We start from the raw sequence: 26,251 nt of genomic DNA, 5'->3' as shown, positions 1-26,251 counted from the left end.
TTTTTTAGTTCGGCAATAGTTGTAACAATTAAATCCAGGAATATTATACAGACAGACAAGATTCGGTGTTATAGCTGTTTCACATAACATTAACACATGAATATGCTTCCAACAAGTATTTAAGTAGACATTCAAAGTATCCCAGTATTTATAAATCGATCTAACATTCAACTGAACAATATTAATATTTTCCATATTGTAGTTGCTATGAAACTTTAGGCAATCACAGAAATTATGAGTATTTTCATAATCTACCTCGTCATCTTCTTCAATGTAATTAGACGCCATAATCAATAGTTGCAAAGTCCTTGGCAAGGGCAGCCTTGTAGGCCGGGCAGGAGTCCTTGTCTCCAGTCGGATGTGCAGCGGGCTTCCCAAATCTTGTACAGGTGGCGCAGACAGGCTCGGCGGCGGCTTTTGGGCAGTTTATCCGGGCGTGACCTTCGCCTGCGCAGTGTCCACATCTTTGCTGGTCCTTGCAAAACTTGAAGGAATGTCCGATCATTTGGCACTTGGAGCACACTGTAAGTCCAATGAAGTCACGAACACGGCACACATTCCAGTCCACAAAGACTTTCCCCTGCTCCACCAGCACGTGACGAATGTGGGCAGGAACCTCGAAGACCCGGTGGCAAGTTGATCCAGTTCGAGCGCCAGCAAGGTGACTTAGCTTGCAACTTTTTACTGCGAAATCTAGGCCTGCTTTGTCCTGGGTTCCTGCTAAGGCATTTTTCAGGAAGCACTCGTCCGTTAGGTCACGAGGAACGTTGAAGAAGATCACCCTTGGAAGCCGTTTTGTTGGTAATCGAGCGCTTAGAGTGTCCGAGTTTGCTAGACATGGGGTTTTCAGAATTTTATCCTGATCTTCTTGTGTTGCAGTATGAATTACAACGCCTTTGTTTCGAATGCTCCTAATGCCCGTCACACGGATTCCAAGTTCTGATGGTCGTAATGTATCTTTTAGTAGCTGTTTCGTATCGTCGCTATCTTTTGTAGAATCCAGCTTTGGGAAGATGCATACGGCAGGTTTGGGGGTCCCAACGTTAAGTCCTGAGCGGTTGATTGATGGTATCATCTTCTGTGGGCCATTTTTCACAATATCGGCAAATGATAGGCTTGCTTCCGTGGCGTCGGCTACTCTACGCATCACTGGTCCTAGATCCGACTCCAACTGCAATATTTTTTCTAACCTGTGTTGGTTTTCTGCTTTTTCAATCGCGATCTCTCCCTTTGCCACTATTAATTTGGCATTGACTGTTGCCAGATCAGCTTTGAAGCCCTCTCGTTCCAATAACAGCTGTGAAACTGATCTGAATACAGCGGATACATATGCGCTTATCCGCAGTTGTTGATCCTTTGAGACTCTTGACTGCTTTTCAGCAAGGACATCTTGGAGTGCTCTTAGACTTGCTTCAGTGTCGTTCAGTATCTGGACTGAGGACACTGGGATTTCACTCTCATTTTCAGACACGTCGAAATAGTCCAATGCCCTGTCAGATTCCTCATCTTCAACCACTGGAGAAATCATTCCCGGGGCCTTTTTTTGTAATGGGGACGTCATCATGTCCAGCATTCTTTTTTTACGCCGATGGCAGCATTCATCAGGCATCGGTGGGATGGACATTTCAATGAGAACAAACACACAATCTTAGGTTGTTTTAAAACTTTCGATAAAAATGTTTAGAATCCGCTAGAATAGTATTATTTTATTACTGTTTTATCAAATAAACTTTTTTGGCACTTAAATTTTCCATATAGATACTGTTTGCACACGAATTCGGAGGTTTTTTTAAGTTTTTTTGCAAGAGCAAAGTGTAAACACGAACTGTTGTAACTGCGATTATTGTTACGTTGAAGGTTGATTTCAAATTACAATATATGTTCCTATGATGACAATATATTTCTGAATCCACGGAACCAAATGATGGCCCGTGTATATGAAAATCTTTGAAAAAAGATTTTTTAAGTCATACGTAATACGCACCTCGGTTTCATCAGTTGAACAGTATCCCACTGGGGTCGGTATGGAAGCAATGAAAACGCGTTTGTTGATGTATATGAATATATTATGTTTTTAAGGCGATGCACTACGTAGCAATGCAAAATCATGTGTTTTTGGTTCGGAAAACATTTAAATATTTATGCCTGCACATCCACAAGGTAAAATAAAAGGCACTTTTTGGCCATGTTTTTTTCTTGCCTATATCAAAACAGCTGGATGGTGTTAAGCGGGAATTTAAGCCTTATCGCCATCTACGTAAGGAGTGTTATTGATGGCGGCTCGATTCAAAATATTACACGACGTAGTGCATCGCCTTAACCGGTCGGTTGCCGAGTTGAAATCGCGTTTGGGTCCCACCCAGGCGTAGTGTGTTCAATTCCTCGTCTGGCTAAGTCCTCCATCACAACACAAGCAACATTTTCAGCTTACTGTGGTTGTAGTAGGAGATTTTCAAATATTGTCAAGTTATTCGTAAACCAGGAATGTTTGCTTTCTTTAAAAAAAAATAGTCAAAATATTGTTCACTCTAGTTCCTTATTCTGGTACATATAAAACAAAACAATTTCAACACAAGTCTCTCATTACCGAATAGAAGCTGGTCCAATGAAATCGTTATGAACTTCCGGTGGCAAATGCAAAGCGCATTCAATTAATGCAACGAGTGCAATAATAATAATTAGCGTTGAAGTTTCGAAACTGCTCACTAGTACATTCATAATAATTACAAAATTATATGCATCGGTTGATTTAGTTTCGATAAACATGTATATTTCTACAGGAAATACTCACAACAAGACAATGATAATAAAACTCCTAGCGCACTCTCGCGATATATTTCTGAACTAAAGAAGGATAATCGTCGAAAATAATATCAAGGACAATATTGTTCTTTAAACAATGCAATAATTAATTCACAGTTATCTTCGTAGTGGATTCGAATGTAATTTACTAAGAAAGACAGAAAAAACAAAAATGGGTGTGGTTCGATGTTTACCCACCCTCGTAACATAAAATTTTGGAAAAAAATTACACAACTTATTTTTATAATTCTATTATAATATTTATTAAGGAGTATGGAAACTAGTGGTTCAAGCAAACTAGTGAATCTACTACACAGAGAAACAAACAAAAAAACTTTTTTCGATCTGAGGCGATTCTATTATTTTAATTATTTTTTTTCGTCAACTGGTTTAAAACTGTAAGCTTGTACCATTAGTTTCCGGATACCATGTAATTTAACTGTCCCATTAAAATAGCTAAGTACATTTTATAGGAAAAAAAGTCGTTTTTTTGTTTCCGTCAATTGAAATACCCACCTTATGAGAAACTCCGTAATAAGTAGGTATTTATGGTTGTGATTATTTGGAAAAATTCTTTCAAAAGAACATGCGTAAAAATAAACATGTCTAAGGACGGGTTGTTTCGGAGAATTTGAACAATTCTTCAAATTTCAAAGTTAATTTTCAAGTTCTGTGAAAGATTTTTCAAGTTCTGTTTTTATTTCAGTTCTGTCAAGCAACTAGCCTTTAGTGATTTTTTTTTCGAAAAAACTCTACAACATCCTTCCCCCAGATATAAAGCGAATAGAAAATTTGAATGATTACAAATCAAGAATACAAATCTGACAGAAAGAAAACAATGAAAAAAACTCTGAAAAAAACCATTAAAAACGACATAGAAAACAGAAATGAATAACTTTAGTCCGCCTCAGAACAGGTCACCCTAGTGAGGACTAAGCAATACAATTTACTATAACTACATAATATATTCACTGTCATATTTTGTATGTACAATATTTTAATAAATTTTTCAAATATTTGGTGGGGAGCACTCATTTTGAATTTTTTTTGTGAGGAATTATGTTTTATAGAAATTCTCTAACAACCCCCCCCCCCCCCCCCATGGAAATAGGAACCGTCAGGTATTCAGTGGCCCGCCAGTGATTCAAAATCGTCAATTTGGCCCAACTGTTAAAAAGGTTGGGCAGCCTTGCCCTAAGGCGTAGTTGAACGGAGAAAATTTTCTTTTTTTTGAACGGCTGTTCGGTCTAGAAATTTTTGGAAAACCGGACAATTCGCCGAGCGATTCTGGTGGGTGGTTAGCAAGACTTGCACAAATCTGTTGAAAATTGTACAATATGTGTGCAGTGTTCCCGTCTCCAATGCCTTCGTAGAAAGAGTTTTTAGTGTAAAGGGTAATGTATGGACTGACGAAAGAAATCGACTAGGTGTGAATACCGAAAAAAGCGAATTATGTGTTTTCTTCAATTTAAATATCAATTGCACTGAATTTAAAGATACAATTTCAGGCACTAAACACTAAACGATTATTTAAAACAGTAGCACCTAGTGCCAAACATGTTAAAAAGTAATTTTTTGCTTACCAATAGTAATAATAAATATAAGTTTTAATGTTAAGGCGATGCACTACGTCGTGTAATATTTTGAATCGAGCCGCCATCAATAACATTCCTTACGTAGATGGCGATAAGGCTTAAATTCCCGCTTAACACCATCCAGCTGTTTTGATTTAGGCAAGAAAAAAAACATGGCCAAAAAGTACCTTTTATTTTATTTTGTCGATGTTCAGGCATAAATATTTAAATGTTTTCCGATCATTTTATAAATAACTTAATTTTCCACATTATACAATAAAACCATAACCGAAAATGGGTTCGTAAGTAGGAAATTTTGAACTTTAAAGCAGTTTTCATAGGCCTTATAAATTATTTTTTTCTGGGCTTATACAAAGATTTATGTAAAAAATACTCGATTATTTCAAAGACCAAGATGTATTATACTCGCGGTATTTATTTAAAGCATCTGAAAAATTTCTAGGCGACCAAATTTTCAAATCAAAAACACATGATTTTGCATTACTACGCATTGCATCGCCTTAACTAAGTGTTTTATTGTGTCACCCTCACAAATTTTCGGTAATTTTCTCTGTTTGTTTTGGCCGAAATCAAAGGGGTTTATGATTATCAAAGGACCTTTTGATTTTCAACACATTGTACCAAAAAAAATCATAGGGGGGACACTTTGATAAAAAATGTTCGTTTTTTTTTCTGGACCATCTGGCAACCCTAGTTGTGATGTACAACAGTATAGTGTAAGTATACGCGTACAGAGTTGTCGCGAATGCAAATACGTGCATTAAATAACCCGGCCAAAGTGGAGCTTCCTGATCCTGACGGCTATTTATAGCGCGCGTTGGCGGTGGATGGTGGAGCCACGCTGACTTTACACTTTAATACCAAACACTGAATTCCGATACAACGTGAGACGGTAGATCGTATGTGAGAAGCATTGCCATCGGGGTGGAATACACTACCAGTGACATCTTTGCAACTTGTTCTACAATGAAAGACATTCAATATCGCCTTGACGAGTGACATTCATTTCTTTCCTTTCTGGCTCCGGTCAGTTGGGAATCTTGTACGATATCACATTAAAATATAGTGTATCTACCTAACTACCTGAACTAACCTAAATCTTGAAGGAATACCTAATATGTATGGAGATTGGAATACCAAATTGATGGAATTCACGTTTTATTCCGTAGAAGAAAAAGAAGTAGTTTCAATTTCGAACTCTCTTATCGACTACAAGATATTTCACAACTATAGAACTCAATGTAAAAAACTATCAAGAAATTCATATTTCAATTATATAAATGGAATCGAAAACTCTATACCTTCTAATATACAAAACTTTTTCACTCACGTTAACTCTCTTAGAAAAAACAAACAAGGTTTACCCCTTTCAATGCACTTCAAAGAAAAGAGTAGTACTGACATGAATGTAAAAGTTAACTATTTTGCTGATTATTTTAAAAGCGTCTATGACGAAGATATCCCAGACAATTATATACCACCTTCGTCGCTTAACGAGAGCATACATATCCCTGCCATACACATCAACATAAACGATGTTATAAGTAAAATCAAATCCTTAGACAAAAACAAAAAGGCTGGACCTGATAATGTACATCCCAATATCCTGATAAATTGCATTACTTCACTGGCTGAGCCGATTTTTCTATTGTTTAATCAATCCCTTGACACAGGGTGCTTCCCTGATATTTGGAAACGTTGTTATCTAACTCCTATATTTAAAAAGGGTAATAAAAGTGATGTTACTAACTATAGACCAATATGTAAGCTATCTGTAATTCCTAAACTTTTTGAAAAACTATTACTTGATAAAATTTCACCATGTATTAACCATCTCATTGTTCCGAATCAACACGGATTTTTGTCAGGTAGATCAACTCTGACAAATCTCTCGTTATATGAAAACTATATATCAAACGCATTAGCTAACAGAACTCAAGTCGATTCCATATATACGGACTTTATCAAGGCCTTTGACAAAGTATGCCATAAAATTCTCCTGATCAAACTACGTAAGCTCGGTATTGGCGGAAAACTTTTAGAATGGTTTGCTAGCTATCTAACTAATAGAGTTTTACTTGTAAAAATCAATTTGTTCATTTCCAATCAATTTATAGCTACCAGTGGTGTACCACAGGGGTCTCATTTAGGCCCAATATTATTTTTACTGTTCATAAATGATATTGTAAATATATTTGATGAAGATATTAATGCGTTACTTTTCGCAGATGATTTAAAAATATTTAAAATAATCAAAAGTGCTGAAGATTGTATCTGTCTACAAAATAATTTGAACAGGTTAATTAATTGGTGTTCTCTTAACAAACTTCATCTGAACATAAATAAGTGTTATTCAATTAAATTTTACAGAATAAATCAACCAATTATTCATTCATATAAACTCAATAACTCAATCCTTACCTCTGTCGAAGAAATTAATGACCTGGGGATAACTTTCGACTCTAAATTAAACTTCATATCGCATATAAATAATATTAATAATAAAGGAATGAAAATGCTAGGCTTCATTCTTCGAAATTCCAGAGGTTTCAAGAATATTTCAACATTAAAAATTTTGTATACATCCCTGGTTCGTAGTCAAGTCGAATATAACTCCTCGATCTGGTCCCCCCACTACAAATTACATTCAGATTCAATCGAAAAAATTCAACATAAATTCCTAAGACACATTAATTTTAAACTCGGTATTCCCATTGAAAATATAAATTATAATTACTTGATGAAAAATCTAAATTTATTAAAACTCTCAGATCGAAGAATTATATCCGACTTAATATTTATGTTCAGAATTGTAAATGGTAGTATAGACAGTCCTGATTTAATTAACCTCATTGAATTTCATATACCCACGAGAGCTACTCGTTCTAAAATTTTGTTTAAATGCAACAATATCAGGACTGAGTATTCCAAACACTCGCTTGTACCTAGGTTGCATGAAGTTAGTAATAGATACGCAGATGTGGCAGATCTATTTAACTGCACGCAAGGTAGGTACAAGAGGGCTATGCTATCAAATCTTTTCAATCAATATTAATTTAATCTAATTCTACCTTATTTGCACTATACAAACTTATGTACTTGTATCTCTTGTTTACTTACTTACCTACTTACTCTCTAATGTCATTTCACAATCAAATGCCACATATATTTGTAATTCTTTTTTTAAAATATTTTAACTGTGACATGTTATCATTGTTTATGGTATATTTATACCGTTGATATAAATAAATTAAATAAATAAATAACCGCCCGCGGAAATCAAGGTACGAAGGCAGTTGTTAAATTCGAGCCTAACTTATTTATTTCTATATTTCCTCCAAGTTATAAATAAACCAAATAGCTATAATATTTTCCCTAGTAAAACGGTTCCATGACAAATCAGAACACTTTTGAAAAACGATATGTCATTAAGCGATGGTCAAAAAGTAGCCTAAAACCTAACATGACCTAACCTAGTTTTTTCATCACTTTTCCATGACTATAACACTTTTGAAAAGTTTTTGTTTTTGTTTTTGGGGTGTTATGCCGTGTTGAGCTAACTCCAGGGCAGATGTGCCTGATGATGGACACTGTAACGTTGGCTAAAGAAGGAGTTAGCGCAACACGGCATAACACCCCAAAAACAAATAACAAAAATACTTTTGGCCGTGAAAATCTTAAATCACCTTTTCAAATGTGTTCTGATTTGTCAGGTTATTGTAAAAACAACCCGTAGTTTTACTAATATTATTTCTAACAAGGATAGATTGACATATCGACGAACGTTGAATGCTGTATTTTCAGGCCTTCGTGCCAACCTTGCGTATTTTACTTCGATGGTTTTAACAATGTATGAAAACTATTACTATTATGATGCTGTTAATTTGCGCATTGCTAATCAAATTATTAAAGTCTCAAGGTGATAATAATACATAATAATTTCATAGAGATGACAATGGATACACGCCCAGTCGCTCAGCCGACCGCTTTACGAACTAAACTTATCGCAAAATACTCCTACATGAAAATACATAATGTGTATCGTATCGCAATGAATTCAGACAATAATTTTATGTATAGGTTGCTAATGCATTTTACGATGGCGTGAAATTGTAGTATTTGATAATTAAAAAAAAAATAATGTGAAGCCGCTTAACAGTCCCAACTGCTCCCAACCGTCTGGAGCCAATGAGAACGAATGAATCTGCTTTGCGCTATAAAAGTTCGCATTTCTTTTATGACAATTTTCTTTCACCAACTTTTTAATTTCCCGCAGGGGTAGGCAGAGAGAAAGGAATTGATTTCGCTAATCAAACTGGGCGATCACTAAGATGAAATATCTTCGAAAGCCGTTGCAAAAAAATATCTTGCAGAACTTAACAACCAAGACTAGGTACATCATGAAACTGTTAAATTTCTCAAAAACCATTCTATATATCCCAAATAATAGTTAAATGTCTAGAATTAGCACAATTATCGATATTACAGAGTATTACACACTCTCAGTGTTGCCCTGGTAAAATATCACAATTCAGAATTGAAACATTGTTTGAAATGGCTATAGCCGTATTTGATGACCAGATCTGAATAGCTAGGTACTATTCCACGTTCCTTCTCCCCGTCTAGTTTCCCTCTCCACTTCTTTCAGCCTCACAAAATACCCAAATTGGGGATACCAAGGATACACCAAGGATGCTACAGACGGTTGGAAGCAGTCGTGACTTTTGTGCAGTATTCACTTAAAAAATGTAAGGAAATTATATCAAAACTAGCGCAGACCCATAATAAATCACGGGATATTATAATAATTCAATTTTTGAAAAATACGGTTAAAATAATATTCTGTTAAAATATTATAGCTATTACATGTAGTTACCTACTTTAATAATAGTCGGAATTATTCCACGATCAGTTGTAATTTAAAAAATGACACTCGACAGCAAATTTGAGTTAATTGAAAATGAATAATTTCACGCGGGAAATAACGTACATCGCACATGTTTTTGTTGACGAGAAATCCTAAAAAGTAAAAACAAAATTCCTAGCCGTTACCCATAATATTCCCTATTTTCCTGGTTACCCTGTAATAGCAATAATAGCATCTAGCAGTTCTGTTCAGTTTGCTGATCATTATTCGCAAGAAGCGTTGTTCACTGTTCACAGTGTTCACACGAGCGCGAGCCACGGGTCCAGTTGGCCTGAAAGGGAAGAAGGAGTGTTAGCTGTTAGCTGTTAGCCGTTAGTTAGCGTGTAGGGAGAAGCGAGTATCGCCATCGTGTAGCTGGTAGCTGGTAGCGTGCTTTGCGAGTGTTATTAACACCGGATATATTAAATCGTATTATAAAAAGCCACTTCCGGAGTACGTATTCGAGTTCAAAAGAAGACATCCTGCTTACGATACAAAACCAAAGGATAAGCTACTAACAGGCGGTTCTTCAACGGTGGCTCGAAATCTACTTACAATATAATCAGATATCTCCTCGAAACTGATATCCAAATGATATATTGTTTTTTTCTTCTTAAAAAATGATAATAACTGCTCTCCAGCCAAAATCGAGGCAAAAATTAACATAAACGTTGTATCGCTGTCGTACCCTTAAATTAAATATACCATTCCTAAGAGAAAGTCCAGTTATATTCAATTTTTCAATTAAGTCCTAAATCCTGTATCTAAATTTCGGCAATAAACAATTAGATAATGTTAATTAAGTGTTAATCTCAAGTGACATACCAGGTAAGTATTGTACTGTATATTTTCTCCATAAATAGTTAAGTAATAACATAGATCACTGTAGAAATGTATTATAAGTTTGTACAGCGCCCTTGAGGTGATTTTGAACAAAAACGGCGCTATACAAGTCATCCAATTATTATTATTATTTATTATCGGAACATAAGGAAACACATAACAATAAATCTATAAAAAAGTCATAAAGGGTGCAAATTGGGTAGCAAAGTTTTGAGTACCACCGTTTCGGAAACCATTAATTGGATAACCGACAACACTGCCATAGGACACCCTAAGCGGTTCACTACGTTTGTTGACTTGGAAGGGTTGCCCAGGTTCGTGGGGTTTAGGTTTGTCCACGTCTTGGCAACGGATGCGTCCGCCCATTGCACTACAGTCGATTCATACGTCCTTCACTCCTGAACACACTGACCCCAGATTCCATCCTAATCCTCAAACCTTTTTCCTTTCCAGAACATTCTCTACTTCTTTTCCTTTAAAAAACCCCTCACACAGCAGTCCCAAATATGACATAGACGTGGATATAATATAATTTGTTTTCATTTTGTAAATTATTTCTTAGCAAATGGGGCCACCAATCTATTCCAGTGATATCGAGTGGCACTGGCGTCAATTTAATACACTAGTGGATGGGCATCTTTGACTTCTTACACAATTCCACAATGTTACTGTTAAAAACTACATTTAAGTCCCATTTCCAATATATTTTATGGTTAAAAGTTAGGAAGAAAGTAGATATTTAAAGTTATTATTAAAGATTAGTCGAACAATAAAAAAATAATTGTTTTGATTTAGGTACATTGTAAGGTTAATTTATTTTTAAAGGTTTTCAGGGTACAGTGGAAAATATCAATATCTCTTAGGGTAGTGTAAGTTTTGCAGATACGTCCGAGTAAAGAGTTTTGGGCGTATTTTTTATTTGAAATGTTGCATGTAAAATAAGGTATTCGATCTGTAAAGGTGTGTTTGTACAGGGTAATAGCATTACACTAATGATTTTCAAAGTGATGCAACAGATATTTTTTTTTTTATATTTTCATTTTAACAAACTTTGAAATTTTCAGCTATATCGGTCGACTACTTTTCGAGTTTTGCGAGCGCAAACAAACACAGGCTGGATTTTTATATATTTGGATATTTTAAAAAGGTTTTGGCGCAAAAAAGCTACTCGAAGTCTGCAGTTCAGATTCCACCCATGGGCGTGGATTTCAAACATTCGATATTTCATGCAATGAAATATTTATGATTTTATTTTTTTACAGGAACTGAATGCGTACAACGAAGTCATGTGCACAATAGCCATAACGCAACATAGTATTGTGATGACTCCAAGATACCATTTTTCTAGAAACGTAATTGGCGTTAGTAAATTGCATTCACTTTCGTCATTCACAGTCGTATTTTTAGCAAATGGGGAGTGTCAAATTCGATTGCAGAGTTTTAATTAAAAATAGTCAAGGGGTCCCAGAGCAGAAAAGTTTAAGAAGCTCTCTATAGCTCGCCAAGTAAAGCAAGTGGCAACGATGGAGCCCATTCACATCGTAATAAAATATACATTCTTCTACGCACATAATTACATTTGGAAGTAACTACCAACACGAGAATACCGGCAGAATAGTCAGGAGAACTGGGGATTATTAAATAATTAATATAGCTGGGATTTCAACACGCATTGGATGATGGGGAACAGATAATATTATGAGATCAGTCTGCAAATAATAATTATTGTTCCGAGTAGGTACTAGGTACTACACAGTCAATATATCCCCATCGCATCTTAGTATTCCCTAATTAATCCTTCAAACATCAATCCCTAACATCGGTTTTTCTTTTATGCCTGTGACAGACCACGCTATAAGCGCGCTATATTATCGTGGCTTGGCTTATTTCAGCATATCGCTCGCCATACATTCCCATTGGTAGTGTATGGCGAGCGATATGTTGAAATGGGCCGAGCCATGCTGCGTATAATCTAATTATTATAAGTACCAAGGTTTCGAATAGTGACGAACATGCTAGAATATTCCGAAGTAACTGATCATAATTTCTTTATGTTCTGCCATTTTAGTGATGACAAAAATCGACGTCATAATTGGGGAATGGGAGAGGAAGCTTTGAAACTAAAATTTTCAGTTTTATTTTATAATAGCGCAGTCCCGTGAAATATCACGGGATAGTCTGAAATATTGACAAATCAGTTCCAATATTGAAATTGATAATTAAAATAATTTTTGGTTAAAATATCATACAGGGGTCCGGGAGTAAAGTGCACTAACTTCGGGGGGTTCTACATGATTTTAGAAGTAGAAAAGACAAATAAATTTTTTTCGAAATTCCGACGTTCTAAGGTAGTTTTTAGGTTAAAAAAGTTGAATTGTTTGTATGGGAAAATAAATATTCTTCTATGGAAAAAATATTTTAGCATGGGAAAAAAGTTATTTATCTTTTTTTTTACTTCTACCATCATGTAGAATCACCTCCGAAGTTAGTGAACTGTACCCACGGACACCCTGTACAATGGGTAGGTAATTTATCGCTTGTCTGAATTCTTCACATGATCAGTTTCAATGTTTAAAATGACGCTAAAATTAAAAAAAAAAATCGAGTTTATCGAACCAGAGTTGTGCAGGTCGCACAGAAAACCGAAAATAGGTTTTTTGATTTCTCACTTATAACAAAACATTTGAATTTCTTATATTTTTCCCTTCATTTAATCCGTAGTCAATATTTTGATCCACCCCCTTAAAGTATAAAAAAATGTAGGTACTTATAGCAATATTGAGCACTGAAAACAAAATATTAAATTTAAGCAGTTTAAAATATACATAATTTATTCGATAAAGTGTGAAAACACGTTTTTTATGTTCCCTTTCTAACGTTTGGCACATTATTTATTTCCGGCATTCAAATCGTTACGAAACGACTTACGAAAATGCGGATTGTTGTACCGAAAAGCACGTGGCGCAAATATTTACAGGCGATTCCGAAGAAGTGCGGTGGTGAGCGTAAGTATGTTGGTACCGTTTTGAAAAAAAAGGCGCGGCAATCCATTCGGGAAAGATGGCGGAAATATGCTAAAGGCGGGCGTGTCAACCATCAATGGCAAGCAAATATAGTCCACTTCCGATCGTAAACATCTATGGAGTGATTTACAATCATTTACAGGCCGCATTCCGAGAAGCAACACAAACCCAATTTAGTCGAGTCTGCATGCGAATAGTTGAGGTGTCGAATATTTGAGCAAGTCGATTATTCGCGTTCCCTTCAACCCGCCTATTCTGGGCCCGGTTAAGAATGTGATCAAATTAAGCATAACATGACGGCTGATCAAAAATTGATCGAGAATCCATGGATAATGCGGATTGCTCAACGGGTTCACATAATTTTTATTGGCTAAAGAATCCCAACTGCTCCAAACCGTCTGGAGACAGTGAGACTATGGCATCCCCAATGGGGGTATGTTGTGAGGCTGAAGGTGGAGGGGAAGGGAAGGAGATAGGGTGAGGAAGGTGCGGAAGTACCTAGCTATTCAGATCTGGTCACCAAACACGGCCGTTTCAAGCAAACGTTTCAATTCAGAATGAAGCTGCTGCCACACGCAAAGCTCACATCAAAAGTTAATGTACAGCGCATCATCTTTTCTACCGACACACGACGCTATCAAATATTTCTTCCTATGGTAGAAGAGGGGGTCAGTTGAATTCGAGAGCGGCCGAGGAACATAATTTCATCTGTCAAAGTGACAACTTTACTTACTGACAGCTTGAGCACGTTTTCGAAATGGATGATACTTGTCGCCTATTGCTGGATCTGTTGGACAGCTCATCCTCAGATGATGATGCCGCCAACTATATATTTATAAATGCTATTTATAAACTTTTTAGATTTTAAACAATCTGCGCGTAAATAGCGCATTTTCACATAACCTGACATAACCTCTCCGTCGAATCAGGAAATTCGCAGTTCGCACGCCGATCGACGAAAGCGACATATAATAAATTATTGTAAAATAAGCTCAACTTTCGTCCAAGCCGTCCAACTTTTATCAAAAAACCGAATGATATTACCATATAAACATACTGAGATTAAAAATATGATTAATTTTGAAAGGGCGAAACTTTGTTTACTTCAAATTCAAATAATGATTATATTTATATTTTAAATATATGTTAAGTATGTTTGCCAAATAAAGTTTTTCTTTTATGTTTCTAAATTTACTAGCACACATGACGATATGAGCTAACATAATAAATAAGAAATGCATTATTAGGCTGCTTATGTCATGACTGTCAAAGGGAACACGGAACTTAGTTGGTAGCTCCGTAATTAAAATGACCCCCTCTCCTTTTTACGGCGGAGAGGGGGACGCGTAACTTTTCAAATATCGCGTCGGGAGCGGTTACGTAAAATAAATTCGGTTAGCGAAGTTCAGAACCACACTTATAGCGCGTTATCTTTTTACGTGTGTCGGGTCTGTATGGGATTGTATGGCGAGCGCTATTGTGCTTTATATTATCTGTTGATGTGAGCTTTGCGTGTGGCAGCACCATGATGGTCTTAGACCAGAGGGGTACTAAGAGTATCTTCCACTCTGGAACGTGCTGCAAATATACTATATATTATTTTAAATGATTAATTTGTGAAATAACACAAATTAATCAAATAATATTTACTTGTGCACGCCGAGCGACCTCCAGCTTGATAGTTGAGAACCTTACCCCTCGACCATGGAGGCCGTCAAAAATCTAATCTTTATCGATCAATCGAAAATATAATCCGTCTAATCTTTTGATTCGGTTTTCTGTGACTGCCAATCACATATTTTTACAGATTATAGCAAATTGGAACATCCAATCCAAAGTTGCCGTTACAATGATATGCACTCAATAATGATTAACCGGCAACCAGCATTGGTGACAGCTGTACATAATCTATGGCGGCAGTCTTCGACGAGCGGTCACAGGGAGAGGTTTATCGAACCTATCGGAGCTGATCGGAGCAAAATACATGAACGAGCTAATCAGTTAAGAGTGGGTTATAGGGCAGAATGGTGATTTGCTGGAAAACGGCTCTCTAAAACGGCTTAATACTACCTTTCGTATGTCATTCTCAGACTTCATATTCTTTGTTACCAATTAATGGACTATTATTTTTCAGTCTGCCTATTTTTTTTTTGTAGTTGTTGTAGGCATTCGACCATAAAAAATAAAAACATTGATACACCATACAACCCACTTTTAAAACTTGGATGTATGATTATCGCGTTAATAACGGCTTTACACTATATTTTTAATTTAAAATATGTATATAATACACACATCTGTAGAAGTACGGCCTCTAATTATCGTTATGCTATCTGTGGATATTAACAATTAAATAAATACTTCATCTTGCACCAAATTTTCAACGCATTTCACAGTTTTTTACTTATTCCGGGATGGAAGCCCCCGGTGATGGCGGTGAAGCTATAGGCTCCCTGTTTTACGGCGTATATATTTCGAAAATGCCATCAAGATGTTTCATTAATGGGTCTAAAAGTAGAATACCGACTCACTTAAAGAATTGCAATAATCTTATGAAGCTACAAAAACAGTAAATACTCACAAATTCTCTTTTTTCATGTAAATTTGACGTATTGTATTTTTTCAAGTGTCATATTTTTTAAAAGTTGTATAATTCAACATTTAACATGCGTTCCTTTTCCTAACGGTTAGCACTAACGTCATGTTGTTTACTGGCGGCATCTTTATGCAAGTGTGTGTGAGAGAATTCATTGTCTTTACGCGCTCTGACTAAGTGGGAGAGTGAACGTTTTTTCATAGGGCACGTTTGGTAATTGAACCAAAAATTACCAATATTATTTTTCTCTTTGTAGATCAATATTATGATTTATCCATGGCAGCCGGAAAAAATACTCCAAACAAGGTATGCTTCAAGTAACGAATAAATGAAAAAAGATTATTGTTTAGTTGTACTAAATGACACAGAATAATTTAACAAATATATAAATAAAAAAATAAAATTTCTTTTATTTCTCGAGGTCAATTTATTAATGATGTTATTAATATGTATAGATATTCTATCAAATATAAAATTAAGAAATTTACCAAATAAATCCACCTTCGATTTTCTCGAAAACGAAAGCTCAAATAAAAAAAGTCATAACCCAAAATTGACAATAAATGAATAACTGCTTTGATAATTTTATAGAGAAACTGACCAGGACGCGATTTTCGTAAATTTACTCAACATGTGAGAACTTTGGGCGGTTGGTTCGATTCAAGACCTCTGTGCGTTACCTCAGAATGATTACAACCCAAGGGCTTATAACTTGTAAACATAAAGAAATATAAACCTTAATGTTGCAGGTTTCAAAACTATCCGTTTTTAGCTTATGACCTATAAAGGGTTTTACCGTTTATACCACGAGTTTCCGAACACCGTGTAAAACAAACTATATGTATCGGAAATGTTCCTCAACACTAATGACAACAGCAAGTGAATGATGAAACATTTATAAAAAATGTCAAATTAAATGCTTTACCAAAATAGTAGGTTCTGCAAATAAGTCATACTTTTTTACTAAGTTGTTTGTTTTACTTAATATTTCACATTCATATTATACGTTCATTGCTTTGCGACAAACGCAGATGTGATGTTATATTTTAACAATTTCATTAATGTACAACTACCGCCCTCTAGTGACATAAAAATGAAGACATTTTGACAGTTTGCGAAATTTCGCTATCATATAACAAGCGCTTAATACAGTTTTATACTTTGGTTTTACTTTTTGATTCTCCCATAACTTTATGATTACTTTCAAATGATGTGGCGCCCTATAGAATAATTACATTTAAATGATATTTGTTATTAACTTAAACGATAGGATTCTTGTCACATCCGAAGAGAAGTATAAATCGTAAGATACAAAATAACTCATTGTTAAACCCAGAGGCAGTTCTAGGGATCCAGGTAGGTCATTTGAAAAAATTGTGTGACTGATCTTTATCTGATATTGTGAAAAATGCCCATACATTATTCTCTATTTCAATTGAATACAGTAAATTGGAAATAACTGCACAATCCATCTACTTACGGCAAATTATTTTTAAGAGATTACGTTTGAATGTAGTTGTACACAACAGTGCAGTTGTGTTGTTGTGTGTGTAGTTTGAAACGCCCGTCCGCAGTATCCGATAGATAGTAAAGTAAAGTAAAGTAAAGTAAAGTAAAGATACAGAGTGCAAAGCAATTGAAAACCAACCAATGTTCCACACACGACAAGGTGTAAAATGAAAAACCGATAGATGTTTATGTCACCATCTCTTTAAAACTTACAATATTTATCATGCTGTCTTCCTCACGGCCATGACCTAAGCGTCCCTAAGTTTTCTTCGGTACCTAATTTTTACTTTGACGAAAGACATAGTGCCATTTAGTTTATTCTATGGCACGCATAGGGACAGAAGATGCCTAAGGGGACATTCTTTAAATCGACCCAGCGAATCGTGTGGACTTTTGAATGAAAGTTTTTATTAGAGACAACAGATGTCACGGCTCGTCAAAAGCCGCTCGCAGTTCTGCTGTTTCGCGGTACATTTCAAATAAATTAAGAATAAGACCAGTTGTTTTGATCCACATAATTTATTATTATTGTTGTCTTATTATTATCTACAGATGGAGACTTGATGGAGAAATGGGACGTACGTTCGCCGAATATTAAATTAGCCGAACTTTGCAGGACATCATTTTGTTTTGCAAACTTCGAATTTTAGGGAAAAACAATTATTCGTGCTTACTGGAAGGTACCCTTGAAGCAGATGGCACTAGAGTGGTGGGAAGTCATTTTCATGACAGCTATGTAACAGGTTTAAAATATATATTTTAAAGGATATAAACATATTTTTTAAAAAAATGTTGTTAAGTATGGTGGTTGGAGTGTAAAGGAGTTAAAAATAAATTGAGTAATAGAAATGCAAAAGTAATTGGGAAAAGGAAGTCTTAGTTTGTTCATAACCTCAACATATTTTTGATTATTTTCTTATTAACATATGTATCTACACATACTTCAAAATAGGATGAGAAATAAGTTTTGCTATTTAATTTCAGATTGGCGGCGTACCACAGAAATAACAGTTTTCAGATGAGTTTCTCAGAATAAGAAAGTTGAAAAGTGAGGTTAAGACATTTGTGTACACATGCTTATTTACAAGGTCGACCCTGAGCCAAATGGCAACAAGCGCGGGTAAAATTTTGGCACCCCTTGTCAAAACTAGTAGACGCTTAGGACGCTTAGGTGAGTGATCACTGTAATCAATAATATTAGCATGATGTGTATTTTTGTGTGGTGCAGTTTTTATGAAAAATAATCTCAAGTGCGATGTGTTAGAACTGTTGGGTACTATCAGCACCATGGCAATTCAGCACCTGGAGCAGACTGCTCGAATTGTGCCTGCGTAGGGCTGGCCCTGCTTATTTATATTGGTATTAAAAATATCATTTTGCTCAAATTAGACAGTGCTTACGTTTATAACAGATTCCAGAGGCATCACATAGTCATTTGAATGAGAATTTTTATCAGTTCATGTCTATGACCAGACGTTCTCGGAGAGACAAAGGCTCAATTCAACAATAATATAATGAACTTTTTTTAAAAAAAACTTTCATCACGGGCATGGTTTCCGGCTACACTAGCGCCAATAGCTGATTCGAGCATTCCAGATAACCTGCCATAAAAAACTTGTAAGTAGTGGCTTAAATGACACTAAAAAAAATAAAAATAAAATAAAATCACTATCTTAGGGAAAGTTATTCTATCGGCTTTATGGGATGGGAATGTGTTTTTGCCTCAGTTTTAAAAGAAAATCAGCATTTCAGAGTAGAGTTGTACGGTTTTGACAATAAGTCATTAGTCGACAGCCTCTTGTAAAGGACTGTTTGGCCCGGCTAACATAGAAAGGAATTTAGAAGTCGTTGAAATGTACAGAACCTTCAAACATAATTTAGCATAGAAACCTGTGAAAATTCAATTTGGAGAAGATAAGAGAGAGAGTTCAATTTGGTAAGTAAAACAAAAATGACTTACCGGTATTTTACTAGTCTTCAAGAACTCGAGTAGGGCTTCTAATGAGCCAAGAGTGGAGGCCTGGACGTACACTCCTCGGTCCGACAACCGGATGCTGGACAGGGCTGACTTCAGATCCTTGGCCACTTCCTCCCTAAAGAAACAAAACTATTATCAAATTTGTCATCTAAATAACTTGATATTCCACGAATCAACTAACTATAGTTAAATCTCAATCAATCTCGAATTGCATAGACTGTTCCTCTATGAATCGTTTTACCGAGTTATTCGTTTAAAGCACCCAATTTTTATACTATTTTACTCAATCGATTGTTGCCAGCGGCTGCTTCTGATATTAGTTGTCGGTAGACATTTAAACATGAGTGTGAGAGTGCGGTTATCTTTTTAATTTATAGTTTTTGAGTGTTTCAACCGTCTTAACCGTCTGGTGGAAAAAAAGCGAGATCTTCAAAAAAGATTAAAAATTGTCGAAAAAAACCAGCTGAAAAATAAGTCCATATTGTGAAGCGTTTAGGAATCGCGGCATTTTTATAAACACAGTTAATTATATTTGAAATTCATATCTTCTTTTAGAAAATATTTTACACACTTAAACATTAAAGTATGAATGGAGCTTTTTCTAAAGTCCTACAGCCATTGTATTTTCCGCATTCAGTTTATTTCAGTAGGACTCTTTAAAAACGATTGACAGAGGTTTCACTGTATTATATACCTTTTACCGCTTTTTAAACTTTTATATTTACCTTAAATACCTTTTTTGGTCTTTAATACGCCATGTCCAAACCATGTAATGTTTATTATTACATAATCTTATACATTGAGAAATTTTGCATAAATTGCTTAAGAGGAACGGCTGAGTGGACCTTTCCATACAAAGTTAAATTTGGATTTACAGCTAAAATACCTAATTAAACTGATTTATCTTTTTTTTAATCGAAAGGTGTGGCATGTAGAAAGTACGGAATGGAGTCCGATTTTCGATATTTGCTTTAAATTATAAAATATAACCCCGAAAAGATGACGATTTTTGGAGTCAACTTTGATAATTTTTTGTGACTAAATGGAAGCCACTTTTGAAAAAATCTTTCCATTCCTGTCTCAAGAATATGATGAATTATTAAAAAAAAAATTTCAAAAAAGAATTGTGTTAACATAAAAACCCTTATTTAGTCCGACGAAAAATTTAATTGAATATTACCTTCGATTTTGGCTTTGTCTCATTTGCACAAAGCGGGCATGAGGTAAGCCGTCGCGGGCCGGGGGGGTGGTCGCTAGCCGGCCAAACAAATACTTTTATTTACGCTTTTTCGTGTCGGGTGTCTAGAGTAGGTAAGCCGAGGGCCGAGGGCCGGGGGCCGGGGGCCAGGGGCAGGGCGTCGGGAACAAAAACATGGGTGTTCCTGTGTGTGTGTGTTTCTAGTTGACATTCTACATTCGCAGTTGTTATTTATCTCGAGCGAATATGACGAATTTGTTGCACATGTTTATGGATAATGTTATTTTAAACTCAATACAGTTTTTAACCGAAACACCCCTAAATAATTTATTTTACTCAACACGGGTAAGTAATGCTTATTTGAACACTTTAAACAGTGATAATTAATAATATTATGAATTAATCAAACGTTTATTACGGTACATACGTTATTGATTGTTTAAAATGTTAATTGTGTTTTAGGTCGAAAGTGGATACTACTAACTGTTCTCTTGTTTTTATATCTTTAAACATGTGTACGTACACTCGGATTACGTAGATTATAATATAATGTGCTTGTAGCTATACAGGGTGTATCGGCACGTACCCGACAAACTTTAACCAGCTATTCCTTAGCACATTTGGAGTAAACAATGTTATGGGCACTTTGCTGTCCGGTAACATTTTTTTTTAATAAAAAATGTATTGAATAAAAAATGTACTGTTCATATTTTCACCACATGTCACCAATGTTTTATTCTTTGTCAAAGTTTGAAAACCCGTCTGGCAATATTTTGTTCGAGTTTCGTTGAATAATGTACGTACGTACCTATGTTGGCGCGCTTTTACAATCACAACGAAATGGCACGGCACCATTCGTCTCATTTTTAACTATTATTATTTAGTGTGTACGAAAGAGCCAGGACACTTTTTGACACACTTGCTAATAACAGCTGTTGAACACGAGAAACAATGCAAATGACAGTGACGGAGTGTGGATTTTTTATTTATTTTTGTTTTTAATGGAAAAAAAATGTTACCGGACAGCAAAGCGCCCATAACATTTTTTAATCCAAATGTGCTGAGGAATAGCTGGTTAAAGTTTGTCGGGTACTTTCCGATACACCCTGTATAATATACATAGCTACAAGCACGTTAAAATATAATATATGCATTGTTTTATTATTGTGCTGCTATTTTCATGGTTATTTTTATTTTTATATTGAAATTTTTATTTATTCTGTTTACATAATATCCAGCTCACATAACACTTGCAGCAGGCCTTGCGAATATAAATTATTACCACTGTATACATTTTTTTTTGTCCAAATGTTGTTTTTGTTTGTTGAATATGCCTTTGATTGTAACGTCTAGTGATTTTGGGTGTTTGGAAAGTGATTCAATTATTTATTGTTATCAATTTGCAGAACGCCATTTTGTGTTTTTAAATTTTATATGCATATTTAATGATCTTTTTTTAATTTATAAAATCAGTTACAAACAATACACATTCGAACTTACTTACAAAATATAATTTAAAAAAAAATTATTGTAAATAATTTTTTAAAAATTCATCTGAATGTTTTCTTTTCGCGAAAGTGCCTATACACGGTGTCCGGAAACTCGTAGTACAAGCGGGAAACTGGAGAATCTACACCACATGGGGAACCCAAAAAAACATAAAGTTTTTTGATTTGAGCATTTTCAAAAAAAAAAAAAACCAAAAAAAAATATTTTTCGGCTATTTTAGGGTTAAAGTTTTTTCTGGTGTTTAGGGTTGAATAACAGATGTTTTAACCCTGCAGAGCAGAAATATTTTATGATTACACCGGGTTAAATGAAGGGTGATTTCAAAATAATGCTTCAAATCCGAGTTTCTTCATTTGTTTTACTTTCAAATAGTTTTAATTAGTTGGGTACTTTGATCTTCAGTAATAATTTATAAGAATTTGATTAAAAAAAAAAAAAAAAAAAAAATAAAAAAATCAACTTCAAACTCGATTTACTCGATAACGAAAGCTCAAATAAAAAAAAAAATATACTACAAAATCGACTCCAAATGTGATGTAGATTCACCAGTTTCCCGCTTGTACTACGAGTTTCCGGACACCCTGTAAAAGTATGGTTTTAGAACACAGTTTTGTTTTTATAAATTTTTTTATGTAAAGTTTTTTACAAATTGGAACAGTTATAAAATAGAGGGAAATAAAAAAAATGTAAACACATATTCCACACGGATTTTATTTTATTTCAGAAAGAAATTTTCCTAGACATTCCAACAATGCTGCCAAAGTCAATTATTATGTATGCTCATTACGGAGAATTGTACGATAATATCTCCATATATATTTAGTAATAACATAGATCATTGTAGAAATGTATTATAAATTTGTACAGCTCCCTTGAGGTGATTTTGCACAAAAACGGGGCTATAAAAACCATCCAAATATTATTATTATTATCCGGTAAGACCATCAACCAACAAAATTTAGACATGGCGTGTGAATGTTAAAAATGACACCGAAACCAAAATTATTAGTTCCAAAAATTGGGTTACGAAAACATTTATCAAAAAGAAAGTTCACTATTTCACATTCAAAAGATCACAAGAAGCATTGCTTTTTATCTTTCGTTTGTCTGCAAGGACCAAATTCGTCTCCTAAGATATTATGCTTTCAAAAGCGAGGAGACGGAATCAGATGGGAGTTTTGTTATAGAAATACTTTTTGGTAGGCCGAATTATTCGACCGAATTTGTAAGACGCGCCATATCTGAGTTGATATATTGTTGGGTAAGATGGTATAATTTACAAAAACATCATTTTGCAAAAAACAAGTAAGTTATGACGAAAATATAATCAGATGGTGCACGAAGAAAATTTTGCAGAGGCACACGAAGAGTTAATCATCGATGTAGGTACTTATTAATACATACTAGGACTTTAATATAACATTCTATTGTCAAGGTCCCGTAAACTATAGAAGAATAGTCACTGTTACCCATCAATATTATATCAAGCAAGAAACATGTTCCATTGGAATACTTTAAGATGACGTTCATACAAGCTCTGCGTGGGAGTACTATAAACTCACTGTTTCAGACACTCATAAATCAGCCAAAAAATATTATTATTAAAACACTCAACCGAAACAATACTCCCAAAAAAATATTGATCCCAACACTAACCTTAAAATATCGATTTCATCAGGTTTATGTGCCACCAAGAGGTTCAGTCCCGCCACAGCCTTTTCCAAATCCTTTGCAGCAATCTTCACTCCCTGTGCTGCAGTTATCTCCTTGTACTCAATGTATGCATTCTACAACAATAAATATATGATTGATTAATATGTATATTATTTACAGGCTAAGAGTTTGCATGTATCTGTGCACACCTATCGAAAGTTTCAAAAATGTTTTTAAACTAGTTTTGATGTGATGTGAATAAAACTTATATATTTATTCAGAATCGGCATTTGTCAAACAATATGAATATATCGTCTTGTAGCAGTTCAATTTTGCCCTGCCACTAATTATCAAACTTCTTACAAGACTTCTATGTAGTCTATGGGACGTGTGCTCTATGGGCCGTTCTAGAAGGAAGCTCGAGTGATCATGATTTCCGAACGCCAGTACCAAACGGGCAGCCAGGCGGTGTGGTCGCGTCTACAGGGAGGATACGGATACGAGCGAGCGCTCCAGTCGACAGATTTCCGGGTGACGCAATGACGTAATCAGCTAGATAAATTTATTCGCTGGTCATCAGGTTGATCCACCTCTAAATTTGCAATACTTTCCTAAGAGTTGCATGGCGCCCTATACCGGTGAAACAGGTCAGATATTTAATTTCTTTACACAATGTCACACTCATTACTTTTTGCTACCAATATAAATTCCATCCGTGCTATCAATACTTTGTATTGTCGCTCACCCCTGAGTTTAATCTAATTTTGTTGTAAGAGAGATCTCTAGCTCTATGCAATATTGAATTAAATGTAATATTGAACTTCTTTTCTCTTTTATTTCATTATCGTAGCAATCCCGATGTTGGTTATCCATACATGTTACAACTGCCCAAAAATCGGTTGAGATTGTACATGTGGTTTTGAATGACGCAGGCGATATTATTATTATCTAATAAAACCTGTTATAGTATACGTAAATTCAATACAGCACATGAACGAAATAATTTCAAAATACATTTTTTTGGCGTTTTCAACAGCACATGCCACATTGATTGATGCTTTAAAATTTTGAAATTAACCAATGGACTTCTTTTACTGGGTTAAAGTCAATACCGCGAATAAACCATCAAGTGCAAAAGCAAGCAAAAGCACGTTTATCCCTATACATATAGTTTTTGTTCCTCCTGAACATTTTTACAAATGGTTCTTTCATGGTATCGGACTGACGATATTATATTTTTTAAGCATTAATATTTTTCACTGGAGTTCCTTATTTCCCTTCAGTTAATAAACTTTTTCCAGTTGTTTAGATTGCTTAACCTAAGTACACGGATTGGCCTAAGTGAATTGCGTTGGGAAGAGTGTAATTGTGCATTTGAGCATGGTTTAAGTACAATTTCGGATCGACCAGTTGCTAAGTATGATTGAGAACAGGAGCTTTTAGTGATCAAGTTATATCAAACCCAACTGATACCTAGCATTTTAATTTAAGCATTAGCGTGTATCAAGTGCAAATACAAAGAGGGGGGGGGGGGGTTTAGGGGGATCAACCTCTCCCTTCGACCTCAGTATTATATAGGTAAAAAATAATAGTACTCGTAGGAGTACACTCCTGGAAAATACAACAATATTATTTTCACCATCTCTTTTATCAATGTGATGAAAATAATAAGTGTTGGTGAGAAAGGACCCAAAAACTTTCTAATAAATTTCCAGGGTTGAACCTACTGCTTATATTCGAACCTACCCCATATGAATGCTATAGCTACACCACTGACGTGTATTGAGTGCTTTTTGTAAATGAGTCAATACATTTTTTTAAATATTTAGAACTTATTGAACGTATTGAAAATGTTGAATTAATTATTTACCTTGACTCTCAGTTCCTTCATGGGCTGCGGCATGAGCAGCGACCTGATTTGTGTGACGATTGGTCCGTCTGTTCCCGCCAGAACCATTGTGTCTCCTTCCCTCAACATCCCGTTGATTAATATGGCATCAATTGTGGTTCCAAGGCCAGGAATTGCTTTAACCTAACAACAACAAATATCATGGAATTAGAAAAGTGATATATTGGCTGTTGCATTGGATTAAATTGTAGAAATGTAAATATAAAGTGGCATACCTCGAGCACGGTGGCTTGCAGCGTGTGGGAGAAAAGCAGGCGCTGGTGCAGCATGTTCTCGCAAGACTGCACAATGAGGGACAGAAGGTTACCCATGCCCTCGCCTGTCACCGCTGAGGTTGGCACCAGCGAGACATACGACCTGATGTCGGGGTTTTCATAGTAGAGGGCTGCGTTCAGACCCTACATACAACAAAGGTTTTACAATATTAAATATAGAACGGATTGGTTGGTAGAAATAGTCACCAGGCAATAAGGCCACCCGTAGTTATATGGATGTATTACTATGTACAATTACATATGTATTACGTGTTATAAAGTGTTAATAAATAAGAATTTCCATCCAAAGTTCTCGGCACCTGGGTATCTAAAAGGTATGTAATTTAACACTACAAAGACTTGGCACTGTTTATCAAAATTATAGTTACGGTCTTTCTAGTGTTAACCCTCTCTAGGCCGCGACTTTGGAGGCGTGCTAAGCAGTGGCGGCTCGTGACTTTTGGGTTACTAGAGTG

At 35.3% G+C, this 26,251-nt stretch overlaps 1 protein-coding gene across 1 annotated transcript in view; it reads right to left on the bottom strand.

The window, feature by feature from the left end:
* eIF5B (eukaryotic translation initiation factor 5B) overlaps nt 1–26,251 on the bottom strand; it is a 194,473-nt gene that overhangs the window by 154,038 nt on the left and 14,184 nt on the right. The window contains exons 9-12 of the mRNA XM_089631702.1: nt 25,737–25,919; nt 25,483–25,644; nt 23,616–23,746; nt 19,235–19,367 (exon numbers count right to left, since the gene is read on the bottom strand). Of these exons, the coding sequence (XP_089487828.1) occupies nt 19,235–19,367; nt 23,616–23,746; nt 25,483–25,644; nt 25,737–25,919 (609 nt within the window). The remainder of the gene's footprint in view (nt 1–19,234; nt 19,368–23,615; nt 23,747–25,482; nt 25,645–25,736; nt 25,920–26,251) is intronic.

This window comes from Hesperophylax consimilis, chromosome 5 (assembly GCF_061612785.1).
Source record: "Hesperophylax consimilis isolate HC1 chromosome 5, BYU_Hcon_1.0, whole genome shotgun sequence".
In the NCBI taxonomy this organism is placed as follows: Eukaryota; Metazoa; Arthropoda; class Insecta; order Trichoptera; family Limnephilidae; genus Hesperophylax; species Hesperophylax consimilis.
Note: the sequence above shows the minus strand (reverse complement) of the source record. Positions and strands in the feature narration are given on the sequence as shown.